Source organism: Gavia stellata, chromosome 1 (genome assembly GCF_030936135.1).
Source record: "Gavia stellata isolate bGavSte3 chromosome 1, bGavSte3.hap2, whole genome shotgun sequence".
Lineage (NCBI taxonomy): Eukaryota > Metazoa > Chordata > Aves > Gaviiformes > Gaviidae > Gavia > Gavia stellata.
In genome coordinates this window covers 18191001-18211590 of record NC_082594.1, presented here as the reverse complement: position 1 = coordinate 18211590, position 20590 = coordinate 18191001, and the positions used below count along the sequence as shown (strand labels likewise).

Below are 20590 nucleotides of genomic sequence, written 5' to 3'. Positions count from 1 at the left end.
TCTCAGAACACATTATGACATTGAAAGGTAAAGAAATCCTTATCGTAGTTGTTGGGGCACTTAAACAAGTTGTTTTCATTTTGTATTCACAAAAGCCAAGTTTACTTTTTATTTCTGTTATGAAGTACCTCAAGAATAAAATTCAGGTCTCCCACCCCTAATACTGTAAGCAAACAAAAATGCACTAAGCCAATTCTGAAGAGAGTTTGCAAGTTATGAAATCTTTGATAGTTTTTAGTTGGAAAAAATTATGCCTTCCTTTCTTTGCATGGCATGTAAATTTTAAGTACTTAATGTGACAGAGTACAGCAATGCCCAGCTCATAGCCAAAAAACCCAGCCCTTTAATAAAGAAAACTTCATTAAATTCTTTGGGGCAAATAACATCAGAAAGAGATATGCAAAAGCAAAGCATAGCAGAGGATACTATCAAATGTATATATTACTATGCATAGCTCCAGTCTTTAAATAGATTTTTAATGACCTGCACCTGCATCCTTCATTAAAACATTTTAAACAGCATAGGTAGGTCTAGGGGGAAAAAAAAAAGATTTTAAAGAGATGCTTGAGTTCTTACATACTAAATGGAAGTATTTTGCAATCAAGCATTATCACGGGGCAGACGTAGCCGCAAGGAAAGAGGACTGTGTGAATACTTCAACAGGTTTCTAAAGAAAGATGCTTTGGATGCTATAGATGAACCCTTCTGAAGGTCTGCATTTAAATAAGCCTCCTCTATTCTCCCAAAGGCTGTAACGTATACTTGTAAGAAGTCTGGTGGCTTTCTAGATTTAGCTCTGGACCACTGCCAGAAATCATGCTGCTACATGAACAGATCAGTATGACATAGTTTTGAGGTCAAATATTTTCTGAAATGCTAGCTTTAGAAGTGAGTATTTTCTACACTGTTCTAAGTCATAAAACAGTTTTCACATTTGCATAGAAATGAAAACTTCATATAGACATTAGTAAATATTCCCTGGCTTCAGGATACCAGGACTTAAAAAAACCAATTAACCTGCAATTTCACCTTTTAATTTTTTCAAATTCCCTACTTGAATTATGACACTTTAATGACTTACCTAGTTTGGTTTATCATACAGGACCAACACAAGTCTTTTGAATCACACTAACCTCTCAATTTATGGCAGCAGAGTAAAAAAAGCTTTTGAAAGGTTTAAAAAGGCATGCAGAGCTAACATTCAATACTCACGGGGACATACTAGCTATAAAACTAGATTAAAAACTTGCAGAGATTTTTTTCATTGACCTATTGGTTCTGCACTAATAATCAGAATAAGAAAAAATTCTCCCTGCTTTTCAGAAAAACAGCTTTGTAAAAAGATGCTTCACTTTTTTTCCAGGGGGGAAGGGGGTAGTGGGGGGTGGAATGAAGGGAGAGTGTTTGTATCTGAACTATTCAAATAGAAAATAAGACACATGCAACATTTACCAGAGTTGGTCAACACAAGGAAAAATGAAGAAAACAGAGCAAAAAGTATTCTTTTCTTTCAAGTAAGATGAGAACTATCCAGTCATTCAAATTAGGGTATTGTACATACAGATTTCAGAAGTGATATAAAAAAATACTAACCAATGATGGTAATTTTTTATGGGATAAAATTGCCCACATGCAATAATATTTTATCTACAAAACACTGCCACCATCTATTAAAAACAGTAATTTGATACATCTACAAACAAATCTATTTTTACGCAGTTGATGCCAAGTTCATCCTGCACTACTCTTGAAGCTTCACTTACTTTCTGTTTCATTTCGTTTGATCATGCCTTGGCATTCAGCTAAAATAGTCTCTTTAAAAGATGTCACCAGGGCATTGACGCAGCACTCCATTAGCTGAAATACATTAAACACAGAATTAGCTCATTTAGCCATTCGAACACCAAAGTCTGATCTGTCTCAAGTTTCCCATGACACAAAATCTAGCCCATTTGCAACAACTGTGCTCTATAAAATAATTAATTCATTCACTGATTCAGAAAAGTATGTGTAGTTTGAATAAAATCTATACAGGAAGCCATATTTCTCCAAAAATATGTGTAGGTTAGTAAATGTGGTTAACTCTCTTCCAAAACAGTAATGAGCTTAATATTTCTGTCGCCTCTTTTCTCTCAAGGGAGCCATCATTTTTGGAACACCAACTACCCTACTTATTTTCCAAGTATACATCCAAGAGCTAAGAATAGTTCTCATTCCAGCATACCCTATTTGGACCAGGCTGGTTGGCTTGAACAAGACACTATGGCTAGATCTAGAACAGAAACTGCTTGCCCATGTCAGGACTATCTCTCTTTTGTCAGCCTCTTTATACAGGTTACAATTTATAGCTGTGCAGAATGAATGATTTACAACTTAACAAAAGACATAAAATACATTTTGATCCACTGCAGAAAATTCAGATTTAGAGGGTATTTATTTAAAATAACCTGTTTCCTGAACTAGTTTCAACACAGACAATTATGAACTAGTCATTGCAGTTAAACCTTTCTCCGGGATCTGAACTGTGTAAAATATGGCTCAAGGGGGGGAAAAGGGAAGGAAAACAAGAAAAAACCCATCCTTTGTATTAAATGGCCATATTTCAGCGTAAGAGGAAATCTAGAACAGTTTTAATGAAATTTCTATTGCTCCTTCTGATTGCAATGAACCATATTCTATTCTATTCAGGAATTCTAAATGAGCACTGACAAACCCTTTACCTACTAGATTGGCCAGCTTGTTTTCAAACATCATTCTCATCCACTTCTAAGCATAGAAAAAAAATCATATCTGACTCAAAATGAAAGAATAAATCAACTTGAATAAAAACCTGCCTTTCAATCTGAACTTTCTACCTACGTTTATATTAAAACATCTGTATAAATTGTAAATTGGCGGATTGGAAAGTAATACAGATTTTTGCAAGAAAAAATATAATGTATTATTAAAAAACATAAAATCAACAGTTTCGTATCAATCTACTGCTACCAAATAATACTGTAACACACACACAAAAAATGAAATGGCAATGTAATAATACTACATAAATATAAAATACATAAATTTTTCTACACATTATACTTACTGCTTCTACAGAGTTACATTCACGCCTTGTTTCTAAATATCGTAGTGCTCTTTTCTCTTCTTCTTTTAGTTTAGCATCTGCCTGTGCAAAAGTAGAACAGCAATCATTTTAAGTACTAACACTTTCAGAACAAAGTTACAACAGAATTTTTACTTACATATTTCATATAATTCTGTACACCGTTTTGTTGTAAATAAGAAGGAGCCTGTGTTCTATAAAATCTCTCTGTTGAATCCAAATATGCCTTCTCAAAGTTATCCCGATATATCTGAAGTTTATCTTCAGGATTAGAACAAAGATTAACTGCAAAGAGAAAGTCCAAACTTACTCTCAAGTTTTGGAAACTTACGTGGCTAATAATAAGCAAATCTCTCCTATTAAAGTGAGTCTTGCATTAAAAGGTTGCATTGAACAATTTGAAGTGCCCTATAAATACACTCTGATCCCTAAAGGTAACCAAAATTGTCCAGTCTTTGCTCCAAAAACATTTAGATTAACTATAGGGAACTGGAAAGAACTGCATACCTATCTCCAGCATTTTAGACATTCAAACATGGTAACCAGAAATACACATACAATTGCAATACTGGAAAGAAAAAAACAAAACAAAACAAAAAAAAACAACAACAAACAAGCTCAGCATAATGCCTAATAAAGTGAAAACTTCTCCACCTGACTCAAACAGCTTTTCTTAGACACTGTTCTTAGAATCCCAATATCTTCATTTTAGACTTTTTTTTTTGCACTGGCTTTTTTCTGTTTTACAAGAATGGAGACAGTGAGCTTACTGCTACCCAGCAGTGCTTTGCACTATTTGGAAAAAAGTGTCCACCTTCCTCTCAACTGCTACAGAGAAATAAAGTCCTTAAATGGAATATGCTTAAAAAAAAAAAATAGAATTGGACATCTATAAAGCCATCTGAGAGAGTATTAGCCACAAGCTGAATTCAACAGGCTGCAGAGCTTTGAAGAAGAGGCAGCCAACGGTGAAATGTTATAGAAGTTTCAGATACACCGATCTGTTTTACAAAGCAGAAAGACTGGGAGTCTTAGATGCAGCCTGTTCAGCATTTCTTCTTCAAACTGTCTGAAGACTCAGGAACAGTATGGAAAGGAGCAGAGACATAAGGTTATATCTGCAACCCTAAAAGGTCAAAAAGTAGTTTGCTCTTTGAAAACACTGATTTTGCAGTAAACTGATACGTAGCTATATCACTTAGAAGTTAAAGATTTTAAACAGAATTTAATTGGTATCACATATCAACAACAACAAAATCAATATAAAATGCTGAGATAATAATTCCAACCCTACTACCACAATTGTGAACTCTGTATGATGAAAATTCATTTACTATAGAGAGGAGGCAACAGAGATCAGTCTGTGCAAGACATACCATAAGATTCTCGAACTCCAATAACAAGCTGAGAGTCGAAAGCTTCTCCTAGTCTTTCAGCATGAACTAGCTTCATTGCACTGTCCTGAAGTCTATTTTTTATATTTGAAAATATGGATTCATTCCATGTATCTAGCATGAGCTGTGTATCAGGAAGAAAAAAATAATATCCTGTCAGAAAGGTACATGCAGACCTAAGTTTGTGCAAAAGAAATACAAGAGATCAGAAACAGAAATCAAACAATTTATAATTTAATTTTCAGGTTATATACAGCAGTTCAACTACCTTAGAACTTGATCTTGCTCTAAACTTGTTATAGAAGTAATATTCAGCTTACATTCTAAGCTTACTTTACTGAACTGGGCAGCTAGGGGAAGCATGATTCAATTCATATATTAAATTCCATAATTTTGGGTTATTTATATACAGTTCTCAGTAATCAGCCAAGTAAATTCTCCAGCAATGCAATGTGTCAGGAGTTGCAACTTCAGGGGGTACTTCTGAGCCAAACATCCAAATACAGTTCACTATTTGGCAGGCTCAGGCTTAAAAAAAACTAAAAAACTCAATTAACAACAGTTATATAAAGAAGAAAAAACTGATTTTTTTTATTTATGTAACATGTTCAATATGCAAGTGATGCATATATAATTTATAAAAAACTCCAAACCTCATGTAAGCACTGCAAAGTTTTAAAATTAGTTATGCAGGCTCCTAACAAAATCCTTATCACACAAAGGGCCCCTTCGTATTCCACTGTGTGATTTTTATTTTTTTTTTTATTGCTACTGACACTGCTGCAAATGTATGGCATTACACCTAATCACCAGACCCAATGTGCTGCAGCTGAGCAACACAAAAAGCTCACTGGCAAGCCAGGCTACACTTATGGCCACCTAAGCTCCACTAGCTGTTCAGCAGTAAATACTCGAAGCATGCTACATGTTTGTTAAAAATCTTAATTTGCTTTAGAATTCAAGTTACTGTGGTCACTATTTTTTTTTTCCCTTAGACACTGGATCTGGTTCTTCCTATATGCCACTGAATACCTAATGAAATTATGCCAAAGCTTAAAAGATAATTTTTATTTTTTCTATCCAACTCATGCCATTTCATTGCTTTAGAAGAAAGCTCAAATTTAACAGTATCTTCAAACTTGACAGTAACTGCTATGAATGCAATTTAAGCATGCCAATTGTCAGTCTACACTGGCAGTGAAAAGCAGGTTGGAATCATCAAATTTACCAATCCAAATTTTACCTCATGATGGTGAATAAGCTTACTAAAAACAAGCTAAGGATGACTTGATACAGTTGTATGGCAAAGTTAATAGTAAAGATTAGATGGTCTTATTGCTTTCTAAGTTTTAGATTTTAACACAGCAAGCACCTAATAAGTCAGATACCCTTTTGAGAGAGTTAAGTTTACCATCCTTTATTCTTAACTTCTCCATAACTGTCTCTCAATTTCAGCTAAATTTCCATTTCTGACACTGAAGTCACATGTGTTGGACAGGAACTATTATTCAAAACATTGGAACATTCTTGGAAGCAAAGATTTATTTGATTACGCTTCCTCAATTACTTTTTTCATTATCTTAACATTACCGACATGCATATTATGGTTGCACTGTACAACCAGGGAATTAGTTTACAAGAGCTGAAACCAGTAAAAAAATGGAGAAGAAAACAGTGAGATAATGTCAAGCAACCTGGCAGGCACATTAACAGCTTTGTCATGATCAAACTGCTTTTAGGCATTATGGATAAGAAAGTTTTATGGAGATATTTGAAGGAAAACACACATATCATTTTGGGTGACTACACAAAAACCTTCTCAAGCAGAGGTAAAGTTTTCACAAGGCACTTTTAAGAAAACTACAGAAAATGATGCCAGAAACACCAAGTGACCTTCAGCAGTGAATATGAAATAATAAGAAAAGTTGGGGACTCTGGGCTTTGATGTCCCAGTCGTGAGACGGTCCTAACTGGACTGCATATGAGAGATAAGACACATGTCCATCAGTTTCAGTCCTGAACAAAATCTGAATTGTTAACACGATTTTTTTCTCCCAGTTTCTCCTCACTACTTTTTTCACGCCACCTTGTTTTTTCTTTCATTTCTTAGTTCTGTCTTCTGCATACAGCAGAGTTAAGAATTCAAGTTTGCCAGATCTTGGAGAGCCTAATAAGATTACATGCTTTCTCCAACAAACAATGAAAACAAAAAAGGTAACTTGAGGTGGTGATTCCTCTCTTTGCTGCTGTTCTCTCTTCGTTTTCTTCAAGGGGTATAGAGGATCAGATGTCAAAATAGGAGGGCAAAGAAAAAAACCTTGCCCAAAGTAACACATTCGAACTATTTTGTTCTTCCCATCCTGGAGATAGGGGGACAGTTAAAATGATCTTCAGTACCAAATGAAAGACTGCTAAAGAAATTTCATTTCCCTACAGATACTTTCTGCAATGAAAAGCGATAATTAATGACATTAAACTAAAGGACTTAACAACTGATATGCTCTGTTTTTCTTATAATAAAAGACTAAAGCAATTTGAAGGACCATTATTCATGGGACTCAGAACACTGAGCACTCCATACTCAAAACCCTAGACTTTCTTTAGGTGTTTGATATGAAATAGTAAAAAGATTGTATTCACAAGATTCTACATGTCCAATCTTTTCACTGATATGACTGACAGTTTGGAGGAAAAAGGGGAAATTAAGAGATCAATAGCCATATTTAACTTCAGCTGACAGTATTTAATTGGTCATTTACAAAACGTGGAGATGTGCCCCAGCTAAGATCTTGGCCTAGGGAAATAAATTAGGGGTAGAAAAACTACTCACTTGTATATACAAGTACACTTGCTACTCACAAGTATAGAAACAGTAGGTGAATTTACAACTGCCTCATGCCCCAGGATTCAAGTCATAATTAAACACACACCCCACCTCCCCTAACCCCCCCCAGAAACCCCAAACAAACCCAAAGCCCAGAAAAGTGCTTTAATAACCTCAACAAAACTGTTAATAGCCAAAGCAAAACTGAATAAACAGTGTGAAATTATTGTGGAAAGAAAAATAAAAACTTGCAGGGTTGTTCTGACCCTCACACTGAAGCAAAGCGATGTGTCGTATTCCATGATTGGTGCAAATTCATCTTCAGCTACAGAATCCCTTCTGTACTATTACTGTAGGCAAAACAGTGTGCAACAAAACTCTCAATACCTATCACTTACCTTTCGAACAATACTGTCTTCTACATTAGACTTCTTGTTGCTGCCCTGCTTGCCCATTAAAGTAATCTCTAATTGACAAAATGGCTTGGGCAAAATATCACACTGTGTGAAGAACTTTCGCCACTCCACTATATATGCTTTTAGTAAAGCTGTATCATCTTGATGACTCAGCACTCTCTGGAGGAAGAGGGGAGAAGAGGAGGTAATTTATAAACAATTTTCTGCACAAAATCGGATTAACTTTGCTTATACTGAAAATAACTCCCCATATAAAATTCAAATATACAGATATATCAAAATAAGAAAGTCTACATATTTAAGTGTCATTTAGTTTAGGGCAGTAGTTATCAATCCATGCCACATGGACCATTTCTAAAGGGTAAAGAAAGGTAACAGCAAACGAGTAGTCAGTACGTTTAACTTTTCCAAATGAACCATTTTTTTTTTCTTTTAAGCCATCTGGAAGTCAAAAAGATCAAAACTTTTGGTCCAAAGGCATGTACTGGTACAACCGTATCTAAAAAAAATAAACCTGTAAGGACTATGTTATATTTTATACAGTGAAAAGTTTAATTCAATGGCATTTACTAACCTTTTGTTAGACCCAGACAGCTAGTTAACATGTATATTTTATTAATGCCTGGAAACTACAACTACATTCCACAACGGCTATCTTAGTGCCTAAAAAGATGCCCTTCAAACAACAGCCAACGCAAACTATATTGAAGGCCCCAGTTCAGCACAGCATTTATGCATGTAAGCAAGCAAGCTGATGGAACTTACAAATCAACATTTATAATGCCTGGTTATACAAAGGCCTATATAATGAACTATTTTCCTTTAAGCAAAGCCTTAGTGGTGTAAACCTCTTCACTAAAGAAAGATTTTATAGATTTTCATTTTCCCCTTTCCAAACCTTTGTCATTGTTTTGTTTTTTTTTTTTTAATCTCACAACAACCCCCTCTTAAATCCCTTATTACAGAAAACATCTTTTGCTATGCATTTTACAAACACAAAAATTTCCTTTGAATCTATTGATGATTTCAGTCATTTGGGGGAAAGCCCACACAACTGGACAGCTATGCTTGCTGAGTCGCTATTTCTAGTATGCCATACATATGGCTTATTTTAAAGACATCCACGAACATGTTAGCATAGCACTGAAGCTAGACAAATATTTTTTTTTCCAGACAGTAATTTCTTACAGAAAATTTTGCCTCAAGAAGTTTTCAAGTAGAAGAAGATTCCGTAAGTACTGTTTGATAAAAATAATGCTGTGTTTTGGGGTTGGTTTTTTTTTTTTGATATAACACAAAATTCCTTGCCCACCCCAGTTTCAGGACTGTAAAAAAACAATGAGCCAAGGCAAATGCTCAAGGCTAAGTCTTCTTTGTCAATAGAAGTTCACAGGGTAATTACGGTCTCCAGAACATCACAGAATTTCAAACAAAAAAGCAATGCATTTAGAGCCAATGAAAGTCAGAACTATTTGGTTATTCTTCTAACGATATGAATAGAAGTTATGAAACATTAAGAACTTACTGCTTGTGCCTGTTTAATAAAATCAAGGATGTCTTCCTTCAGAGCCTGATGGATTTTTGCTGGACCTTTATCATCCCACAAGCAAACTGCATGTACATCTCTAGAAAATAATTTATCCAGCTTTTAGTAACAGCTACTCAAAGTTCAATGCTGTGCTGTATGAGGCTTAAAAAGTGATAATTTAAGCACGTCTAAAAAATTAATACACTTTTTATCTATCATTGTCAAAAAATACACAGATCCCAGTGACACATGCAAGAAAACATGTTTGGATAAGAGACTGAAGCTGTAAGAAAGTCTTGGAAGCAAGTAACAACCACCTATCTAGGAAAAGGCTATGGTCAAGAAGGAGATGCAGAAGCCAATTCTGTTTTCAGTATCTATTCAATAATCCTTATTGCATTAAGGACAATGTTTAAAGCTTTTCTTCGACAAAGACAGAAATCACTGGCCAGTAGAAGCATTACTACTCAGCCCATATTATTCTAAAATACTCTCATTAACATGCAGCCTTCACTCAGTTTCACAATCCAAGCACTACAACATCCTTGTGCTACAAAGGAAAAGACCTTCCTTGTGAGAAATTCGAGCTCAGGGGCATCAGGTAATTTAAAAGACATTTTAATTAGTTTCGTAAGATCACTTAAACATTTCATGACAGCGGTAGCATTTTAAAGTGAAACCCTACTGCAGGAAAGCTACCAAACAGCATCGCAAAGCAGAATTCTATTAATGAGTTTTAACCAACATTCAAATAAATTCCTGTTTTTCCTAGCTGACAGCCCAGCAAGTGTAACTTAATTTCTATTTTCTTTCCATACTGAAGACTAAATAAAGCAAGTTACACTCCTAACCATACATCATACATAATGTGGCCTAGCAAGCCTTTTTTTGACTCACTACCTTCCTCTGGTTCTTCTTTCTGCTTTCAATAGTAAGGCCACAGCTTTGCAGAAAACCAACTATATAATCTAAAGGTATGACTTCGTTCCTATTAAATCAATACAGTTATTTCAATACAAAAACATCTTTTTTAGTTTAACTGAAAAGACAAAACTTACAAGGTAAAAAGTTCCTCGGAGACAGATCAAAGGTGCTGGCCCAGGATTTACAGAGGTTTACCTAACTCGTGAGACTTATGCCACTTTCACATGCAGAAAAGGTGTTACTGTATTTAAAATGCCACCGTTTCCTGACAGCAGTGAAAAAAGCAATACTGGATAATTATACAATATGAACCTAGAAGAGTGGGATCCTTTCCCGCAACACCCTTAATTTAGCCATAAAATTACTTAAGTTCTATTCAATAATTCAGCTACAAGAAAAATAATCAATGGGCAATTTTAATACCAATGCAGAATTATTGAACTAGTTACTAAAAATGAAAGCAATGACTCAGAACCGAATTTGTGCCTTAACTATACCATGTTTCTGGCAACTACTATAGCCATGACATCATAAGATATTAAAACTCATTACATGATAAACTACCTTTCCTTTTTGTTGGCAGAAAAGCGTGACAGGTGCAGCAAGATGGGTGTACAAAGAATCACTGCACCATCCTCATCAAAAAGAGCAATAAAGATACAGACTGCAACAAGACTGTTTTTAAATAAAAACCACTTTTGTGACAGATTTTAAAAAGCGGAAGGAGGGACTGCAGATGTAAGCTACAACTGTATTTGAGGGAAAATAACTACGTTGAGACAAAGATTATTTCAGATATGCTTTCGATATATATGTTTTAACTCACTTCCATATTATATTGGCAAAGGTCACATCATGTATTTCAAGACAAAAATCATCACCTAACAGGAAGCAACTTGTGGCTTTTTGGAAGGAGGAAAATGGCAGGGTTTTTAGAAAGTACAATAATGCAAACACTGTCTGAAAAATATTATATTTATTATTCTTAGGGTATAAAACTATTCACATTATACCAGTTAAACTGCATTACTCCATTATTTCAGTGGCATTCTTAAGTTATTTTAGAAGAAAACCATTCAAATCAGAAAAATGTAACATTCAGCAAACTGCCTTTAAATGAACTTACTGACAAAGCAGTAAACAACATTTTCTCTCTAATTCTAACAAAAGTTTTGTGGGCAGGTACAAAACTTGTTTACTATGATTGGCTGAAGTCAAAAGCTCTGCTGTTCTTCCTCCATCCTATTTGCAAAGATGTGAATCTCAACAAAACTCTACTTTTGCACATTTACAGTGATGAAGGCACACTTACCACTTAGTAAAACTTAAACTAGTACTGTTGTTCTGTGTGTTCCCACACAGTCCGTGTTATATGTGACTTCTGTATCAGAAGTAGTACCATAAATGTATTCCCATTACACAGAACGATGTAAGATACTAAAAAATTACTTACGAAAACAGATCAAACCATTGCTGTTTTGTGACAGACTCCTGACGAAGAAGTTTCAGAACGATAGGGCGCATGAAATCCCATTTGTCTTCAAACTGAAGTGAACCTTTATTCTAAAAAGAACAAAAAAAAAATTACTGTTAATAAAACAGTTTCTTATCCTTATTAATGCAAAAATATCTTCTTCTCAGAGGTGTCTCTAGTAAGCTAGCATTTGAGCTACACCACCATTGCCGAACAACGCTTTTCACTATTATTTTAAAAAGTGACAGATCTATTATTTGTTTCTTAGGGAAGCAGACTGCCAACTTCTTCCTTTATTCACTGCATTAGCTACAATGCAACAAGTTCCAGCAAGTGTTCTTCACCTGTTAATGGAGTTACACGTGGACAACATGAATGATACTTGGTCAGCTTTGTTACCCCAGCCAAGATACATGCAATGGAAGTCAGGAGGCAGAGTTGAAACCCATCTTGAATAAACTACCATTACCAAAATGGCAGCCAGGAATCAGGAGTAGTACCTGTGGATGCTGCCATGTACCTTTTTTCTCCACTGTGCATTTGGCATCAGCAGCCAAGAGGGAGGAAGGAAGCAGAGTAACATAGGAGCTGTTGTATCACAGACTCCCTTCCTGGGGGTTAACTAGCCATAGACAGTTTGACGGCCAAGACTACAGTTGGTGCAGATAAAAATGATTTACACCATGCTGAAAAATCTAATCCAAGGTGAATTTTTTTCAAACTTACGATACAAATTAAGAGGAAAGCTAAAGAAATGAAGTGCTCCCATATAATTCCGATTATTCTGAAAAAAATCTCACTGTAGTATACAAGCTGACTTTCACTATTAAAAAAAACACCAAAACTTTAAGAGAAAAACAACAGTTCTATTGTATATGTTGTGATCCTGTTTGCTTACAGTTCCACATTTTAAAAAGAAAAACCTGCAATTAAAAAAAATGTTGATGGAGAGTTCTGTGGCAGAAAGACTACTGGTTGAGTTATATGCAGTGTTATGTTCCAACGCACCGTTTACTTTTGAACAGACCATTGTCTTGGCTAGTAATACCACATTTGACACAATTCACTTCAAATACAGCAAATAATACAGTTTAATTACTTGAAATTCTGACAAGTGCACTGTTCTGCCACTAACATCTCTTCAGATAAACAAGCACAAGCAGCACGCCACATTCTTTCAGCCATCTCCTTCTGATTAATTTCTACATGGAAATTTACAATTAAATCCATTATTTAATATTCAGAATAAGCACAGTTTGGAAACTGTATCCCCTGCTGCTCTGAAGTGCAAAGATGTCTCATCTTCAAGTTATAAAGATGCAACAGGCATCACAGGAACTATTTTTACAGCAACAGCACCTGGAGGCCTCGCAGCATTATCAAACCATTGCTGTAGGTACTGAACATGGGTTTCACAGAAGCAGCCCGTTTGATAAAATTTATAATTCTTTCAACATTAAAAAAAATAGAAAAAGAAATTTTTTTCCAATTCAGAGAGACAGTTTTGCCCGTCCTCTTCCACTGCAAAAAAAAATAAAGATTTGAATGCATCATCTTTGAAAATCATCAACTACATACTTCCTCCACCTACAGCTAGCTTTACAATTATTCCCTAAACTTTGATGAGTTGCTCTTATCTTTCCCAGTCCTGTGAAAATAATTAGTTTCTACTTGCAGATATTTCTGTTCCCAATCCCTCTTTGCAGGATAATGAACTTGAAAGACCAGCTACTGAACAGTTACAAGTTCCAGAAAAGGCACTATAAAATAAGTAAAACCAACTTCCTCAAAAGTTTTCCTTTGGCGTGAAACTTCAGAGTAGGTCCTGTAAGTTTTCTGGAAGAGGTAAAAAGCCTGTTCCGCAATTTTGGAGAAGTACAATTCAGCCCTTTGCTGAAAACAGCTGAAGATAAAAACCGAATGCTCTATCTTTGTGAGTAAGATTAGTTTCACTGTAAACGTGGAGGGTGGTGGGGAAATTGTAAATACTAGTGTTTCTATGATTTAGATTGTGATTACCCAGTTCATGCTAAGAAGCACACGTAAAACTCCATTTCAGTTGTAAAAGCTGCATGTCCACCTGTAACAAACGTGTACCTACTTAAAAAGAATTCCCCAAATAAAGCTTGATAGAAAATGCCATTAGGGAAGTTTAGAACTTTGTTTACTATACATAGGAGTAAAACTTTTTGGATTTTTACACTTCCTCCTTTATTCCTAAATTAAGCAGAAGAAGAAATAAAAGTAATGGATTAAAAATCCCACTCAACTGAACTATTCTTAAATTTCAATAAAAAAATTCAGCATCTTCTAGATAGATTCAGGCTTCCATGACCTTACGCTTTTGTACTGAAATTACAAGAAGAAAGGGTGCATAATACCACCTACTGTGTTTCATTCACATTCATTAATTCTACCCCTACTAGTGCATGAGCAAACCAAATTTTATAGTAGAAGAGGAGGTCAAACAGTAGTAATTCTTAGTTGTTACCAAAGTCACACATACACCAGTGACACAGACAACACGAAGAAGCCACTTCCCACTTTGCTGAGCCACCCACAAACCTATGCAATTTCTGAGCAGTATTCCCTGGGTAACTTTTCATTCTTCCCTTGTTGCCTCCAACCACAGTTCCCAAGGGAAGGCAAGCAAGAAGGTAAGTCACACCTTTGACAAAATAAAATTACTCTACTTACAAAATCTCCTCTGAAAACATGGATTACAATTGATAGCCATACCCTGTCTAAGTAACCATTCCAGGAGTTTAAAATTTAATGCTTCGAAAAATAACTCCACTTATGAAATACTTTATGTTTCAAAAGTCACTTCACTAAATTCGTCCACAGAGATTTAAAGTTCCATTTTAACACTAAACTTTACTTGAAATATATACTACTTCACACACTATATGGAAATATATTCTACAACTTCACTCCTCAAACTTACTTCCTCCTGTTCTTCACTTCTATGCATAAGCCCCTAAACACAGTATTTTAGGATAGCAGGTAAAAAACCTTCCAGACTATGTTGGTGGATGTTACGTAAAATTAGTACAATGATGCAAGTGGAATTGTTCCACTAACCAGTTTTCCTGATTTGGGTATTAACACATAACGCAAAATTCCTCTCCTTAACTGTAACCAAGTTTAAGAAAAGCATAGCAGAAGCGGGCACAGAATATGGTATAAAAGCCTAAATAAACGTGAAATGTAACAAGGCAAGGCCTCCAGGCTACTGTTCCTCTGAACCTCGAAATGTCTATTTGAACATTCAGCTCTCTTTACTGTGTAATTTAGATATTTCAGGCCACATACAAATTCAGCCCTGATCTCTGACAGATGCTCTAAACAGTACTGTAAAAAAGCAGCATCCTCTACATCTTATTGTACATCTTATCTACATATGAGCAACATCTTCATCTTTACTACTTCACTGTTTTCAGACACTATATATACTAAGGCTAGTTCACAGAGGGATGAAGTACAAAATATGAGGTCATAGACTGAAACAAGCATCAAAACTCACTGTCTGATTAATCTCTGCTACCAGCAGCTCTACAAAATCAGTGTAATGATTGTAGCAAAGTTACTACACAAAGCACAAAAGTAGCCACAGGGAAAGCTCTGCTATGTAACTAACTTGTGTGCAACATTCCCTAGCTTCTTAAGGATATCCTAATTGGAAATAGCCAGGAAGAAACAGACAAACCTCAACATATATGTTCACTCCTAACACCAGGCTCAAGCTGCAATTCATGTTGCAAGGAGAGACTCTTGCATTTGCTGGCAGCTCCAGTAAAGCTCTACAGAAGTGTCAAGATCTGCTAGCATGGATACAGCTACAGGTTTTCTTTGTGGTGCAATAAGCTGAGGTGCTTTCTGTTCCAGAAATTGCAGAAAAACTCATGTATCTTCATGTCACATGAGCGAACTGATTTAGACTATCTCGTCACTGCAAAGCGAGCAGGTTACAAGTCCAACACACCCCGAGAAACAAAGCACCCCACTTTAAAAGTGCCAGAGTCACATGTACGTTGAGAGAAAACACTCTGGTGGACTCACCTACAGGAAAGACACAGCCTCAACGTGGGAGAGCAGTTCTGCTACAGGTAGGGTACACACTAGCTTACCATGTAACAGCTAGCTCTTACTAAGTTCTTCAGTATTTTCACCACATTACAATTTGTTGTATCTCGCCAGGATTCAACATGATGGGTCATTCTAATTTTGCACTTAAAGAAGGCTCTCTCAGAATATGCTTCTCACTAAAAAAATAATTTACAATTAGGAAAATTATGCACTAGTGGAGTTTAAATGATGCCCGTTAAAATTATGACAGTCATATTTGGATTCAGCTAGTATCTGTTACTAGATTAAGAAAGGAATATTTCACTTCATTTTCTCAACTATGTAGAAAGTCAAACAAGAATGGGGAAAAAAACAGAAAACTCTTAGTTCCTGTTTTATCCCAGCAAAAACAAGACCTGTCTAAACCCAACTTAGATTTGATTATGCAGACTTAGTTGGAAAAGATATGGAAAAACCTTACAGACTTTAACACCTCTCCTTTCTCACCCAGGGATTTTTACCGTGCCGAGACATTGGGTTTTTCTCCCTAAACATTAAAGCAGAAGTACATTTCATAGCCTCAAACGGCAGGAGGCACTGCCAATCAACACTAACCTGGAATCAACTGTTTGCTTCTCCATGAGCACTGTGAAGAGCAGAATTGGGGAACAGAAGACCTTATCTAGTTCCAGCTCCTGCATTGGTTTATTGTGTCATTATAAAAAAAGTCAAATCACTGAATAATCTTTCCTTTTGTAATGCAGGACTCATACTTTATTGTCTTTAGAAAAGTCACTAATTAGTAAGTTATACTGCTTAAAAACACTCCAAGTCACCAGAAAGGCCTATTTTAGAATAGGTATCTCTGCAGTATTTTTCCTAAAACTCACTGTGCATATGTATCTTGTTGTCAATCTAAAATATTAATGATTCAAAGGCCAGTTGCAAAAACATCACTAGCCAACCCAAAGGTTTCAGTTCAGCAAAAGTCATCTCACAGAATCAAGGCCTTTGACACTATTTTCACCTACTGTACACCTATTATTCTTTCAAAACAGCTGAAGTGGAATGCTGACAAATCTCATAGGCCTATGTTTCTTCTATCTGCTGTGGACTATACAACCACATGTCTCGTCAAAGCATGCATCGGTCTTGCCAGAGATCCTTGATGTACAGCAAAAAGATGGACTAAAACATTATCAAGTAGATAAACTGCCTAAGCCCTGCTCTAAACCCACGCTTTTCCACAAAAAGCTCATTTGTTCTTATGGGACATTATTTTTTTTCCACCAGTGTTCTTGGATTCTTCAATTTCAGATTTTTATTTAAGTCTTACCTGCTTAAAAATTGTAACTACCCACTTAGGTATAAAAATATAGAGAAATAAAATTAATTTCAACTACATTTCAAGAAAAAAATTTTTAAAAATTATCTTTTTAATACTGAAACCTTTTTTTGGGATACAAGGAAGAAGCAAGGTTATCAATTATTTCTCATTTCTTCACACTGAGTGTCACAGAGTAATACAACCAGCAGTTTCAGGCCAAATCTATACATCCAAAATAGGTCACGTTGCTAAAATGTAAGCAGCACCTCTTCAGAACCACCTTTAACTATAATACATAGTGCTGAACACATGTAGACTTCTATATTTATATATATATATAAAATACATAAAATAAATATATATTTTTATACATATATATATAAAACTGATAAAGTTAGGCAGACAGACTTCCCAAGGCCTTTCACCCTAACCACACTGATGTTCTAGAAGCACTTATTGGAGGCATTAGTAGCAGTTGTTTAACGTAGGCCCATCTTTTATGTGCTGGCATGGCCTCAAAGGCCACACACAGTCTCCTCCACACGCATGCCGCAAGTATGAGGACAGGCAGTCCTGCGCTCAAATACTGGACTGTCACACTGAAAACTTCTGTTCCAATCTGCAGCAGCTTGGGGTGGCTGACATCTGTCATCAAACACCGGGAAGTGCTTGAAAACATCCGACTACAAAAGCAAAGCTGCTTAACATAAGCAAAAGGCCTCCAGGAGTTCTTCTTTGCAGAAAAACTGCAGTTAACAAAAAAGCTGGAATACGGTGGCAACCCAAACAACGACACCTGCCCCCCACGAAGACGTTTTTCAACTCTGTTTAACTTAAAACTCATTTTCCGTACACCTAGGTCTTCTTAAATAAACAAAGGGACGACACCGTGCCCTGTCTAAGAGCGCGACGCAACGCTGTTTCCCAACGACGCGTGTTTGGGAAGGGAGAGCCGGGGGGGAGGGGGGTGCTGGCAGCCAAGAGGCCACCGGCCGGGCCGGGCCGGGCCGGGCCGAGGCCGAGGCCAGCGGTCCCGCACCGAGCGCGACGCCAAGGCCGTTCACCGGAGGGAGGGCCGCCGCGCCCCCCCCGCGCCTGGGGCACGGCAACTTCGGGGAGCGGCGCCCGCGGCCTGCCCCCAACGGCCGCCCAGCCCAGGCCGGCCCGGCCGCCCCAGCCACCCGCAGGGCCCAGCCGGCGGCCGGGCAGCCCCGGCCCCCGCCGCCTCTCTGCTCACGCGGGGCCCGGCCAGGCCCGGCCCCGCTCTCACCTTTAAGAGATTAGACGTCGCCATGATCCCCCCCGCGGGGCCTCCCCGGGCGGCGGCGGCGGCTCCTCTCCCCGAGCTCGGCTGGGCTCCCCCCGGCCGCTGCCGCTTTACATGGCCCCGGGCCGCCCGCCTGCCCGGCCGGACCCGCGGCGGCGGCAGTACCAGAGGCCGCAGCGCTGGGCTCCCCTGCCCGGGGGCGAGGCCGGCGCCAGGCTCGGGGCGCTCCGCAGCGCGACCGGCTGGGTCCTCCGCACGCAGCCGCCCCTCAGAGCCTCATGGCGGCGTCCGCCCAGGAGGCGCTCGGCAGCACCCCGGCTCCATGGAAGGGGCCGGCCCACATGATGCGGCGCTGAGGAGCCGGCCCCGCCGCCAAGCGCGGGCGCTCGGGCTGCGGGCTCCGCCTGCAGCGCCCCCTGACGACCCGCCGCCGCCACTGCGCCGCGCGGGGGGAGCCCCGCCGCCCCGCCCCGCCCCGCCCCGCCCCGCCCCGTCGCGCCGCGCGCTCCCGCCCGCCGCCGGGCTCGCCCCCGCCGTGGCCCGGTCGCCCCGCCGCGGGGAGGCCTTTGCTTTCACGGCCCCGCGGGGACGGGCCCTGGCAGGGAGCCCCTTTGGCAGGGGACGGCCGCCGGGCAGCTCCTGGGAAGCCAGCGGGCGGCGGCTGTGCGCGGCTGCCCTCCCTCGCGGCCCCGCGGCCTTCCCCGCCTCAGAGACACCGCCCGCCCAAACCCCCTCCCTCTCCTTCCTAAGCCCCCGTACCTTCTCCCTGGCAGACCCCCGCCAAGTTGGGCCACGTCGACAGAGGAGCAAATTCAGCGTGGCTGAATAATGTGATTTATAAGCAGAGAAAGAAATCTCCTTCTTACTCGGTGGAGGTCGGCGAGCGTGGGCCTCCACCCCGGCCCACCGTCCCTCCGAGGCCGCGGGTGATGCCGCACCGGCCTCCCGCACCCCTGGCCGGTGGGAGCGCTCACGGCAGCGCCCCGCTGTTACCGGCACGAACCCCCGTTTTGCGAAGCCAGGCGCTTCCCTGCGCCCCAGTCTCTGGCTAAGCGGTCACTTCCTGCGAACTGTTCTCACAGGTTTTCTATTCAGGAAGGAAAGTTTGGGTTTAGGTACCAGGTTTGGGTTTAGGAGGGATTTGGAAACTTTCGGGGTTTATTTATAGTAATCAGACTTTTGCTTTTCTATTAACACGTTTAGCCTTCATCTAAAACGTGTCTTGAAGAAAATTTTAACGAGCTTTTCTTACAGGTTAGGAAAGCTGAGGGTCGATGCCATCCGTTCAGCCTGGCCTGCGGCACGTCCCCTGCGTGGAGGGGACGACAGTGCTCCCTTCATCTTTCCTGGGGCGTAGGGTGAGGGGCGTGATTTGAAGATAAATTCATATTACAGAGCATTGGGACCCTGAAGTGTTAGAAAAGCTGTAGTAACGTATTCAACAAATCTGTACACCATGGAAGTTTTGATAATGCTGACTAAATATGGCCTGCAGCCTTATTGACTTAATGAATCAGGATAGCCATATTAAGGCCTTCTCTTAATTGAGGAGTAAAAAGGAGGTACTGAATAATTTCCTATGTTGACAAAGTTTCCAGTCTCTGAATGCTTCAATTAGGCCTTAATTTTTTTCTTTGCTGTTATTATATATTGTGTGTTCTATACAATAAATATTTACGTATATTCATTGCACATATAATGCATGCAGTTATACAGTTGTATGTATAGTATATAATTATGCAATTGTATTACATACTGTTCATTGCATATATATTCTACAACAGTGCTGAAGTTACGAGGCCTCTAGCAGGGTCAGTAAAATGTGTGCATTGTGTATGTATGCATTGTGTATTTGCACATCAGCCACTCCGCCCCACAGCCTGCGTATTATGTTACAGGTATGTAAGTACCAGAGAAGCTGAGATACAGGCAAATGTTCTATAGACTGTGATACGGAGTTAGTCATTTCTGGGAGCCACTATTCCATGAACTGATTTATGCTCTTTTCCTCAAACCCTTTTAAAATGTGATTATTTCCAATCATTTGAGATTTTTTGTTCTTTTCAATTTCTATTCCATCTATTGATTTTTTTAATATATACTTGCTATTAATGCCACAATTCAGTGATGTTTTTAAACTGCTTTTGAGAAACAATGTAGACATCATTCAGCCAGAAAATAAACTAACTACAGAGAACTTCATCTCAGTTCCGTTTGATGCGAAGCTTAGAGTACAAAACCACAATGCAAATCATTAGAATGTTA

The 20590-nt window shown here is 38.8% G+C and overlaps 1 protein-coding gene across 1 annotated transcript in view; it reads right to left on the bottom strand.

Annotated features, from left to right (window-relative positions):
• Window positions 1-18357, bottom strand: part of CUL5 (cullin 5) — a 33574-nt gene extending 15217 nt beyond the window's left edge. The window contains exons 1-8 of the mRNA XM_059817504.1: window positions 18329-18357; window positions 11643-11752; window positions 9263-9362; window positions 7720-7896; window positions 4480-4621; window positions 3243-3388; window positions 3086-3166; window positions 1764-1857 (exon numbers count right to left, since the gene is read on the bottom strand). Of these exons, the coding sequence (XP_059673487.1) occupies window positions 1764-1857; window positions 3086-3166; window positions 3243-3388; window positions 4480-4621; window positions 7720-7896; window positions 9263-9362; window positions 11643-11752; window positions 18329-18352 (874 nt within the window). The 5' untranslated portion in view covers window positions 18353-18357. The remainder of the gene's footprint in view (window positions 1-1763; window positions 1858-3085; window positions 3167-3242; window positions 3389-4479; window positions 4622-7719; window positions 7897-9262; window positions 9363-11642; window positions 11753-18328) is intronic.
• Between the last annotated feature and the right edge of the window lie 2233 nt (window positions 18358-20590).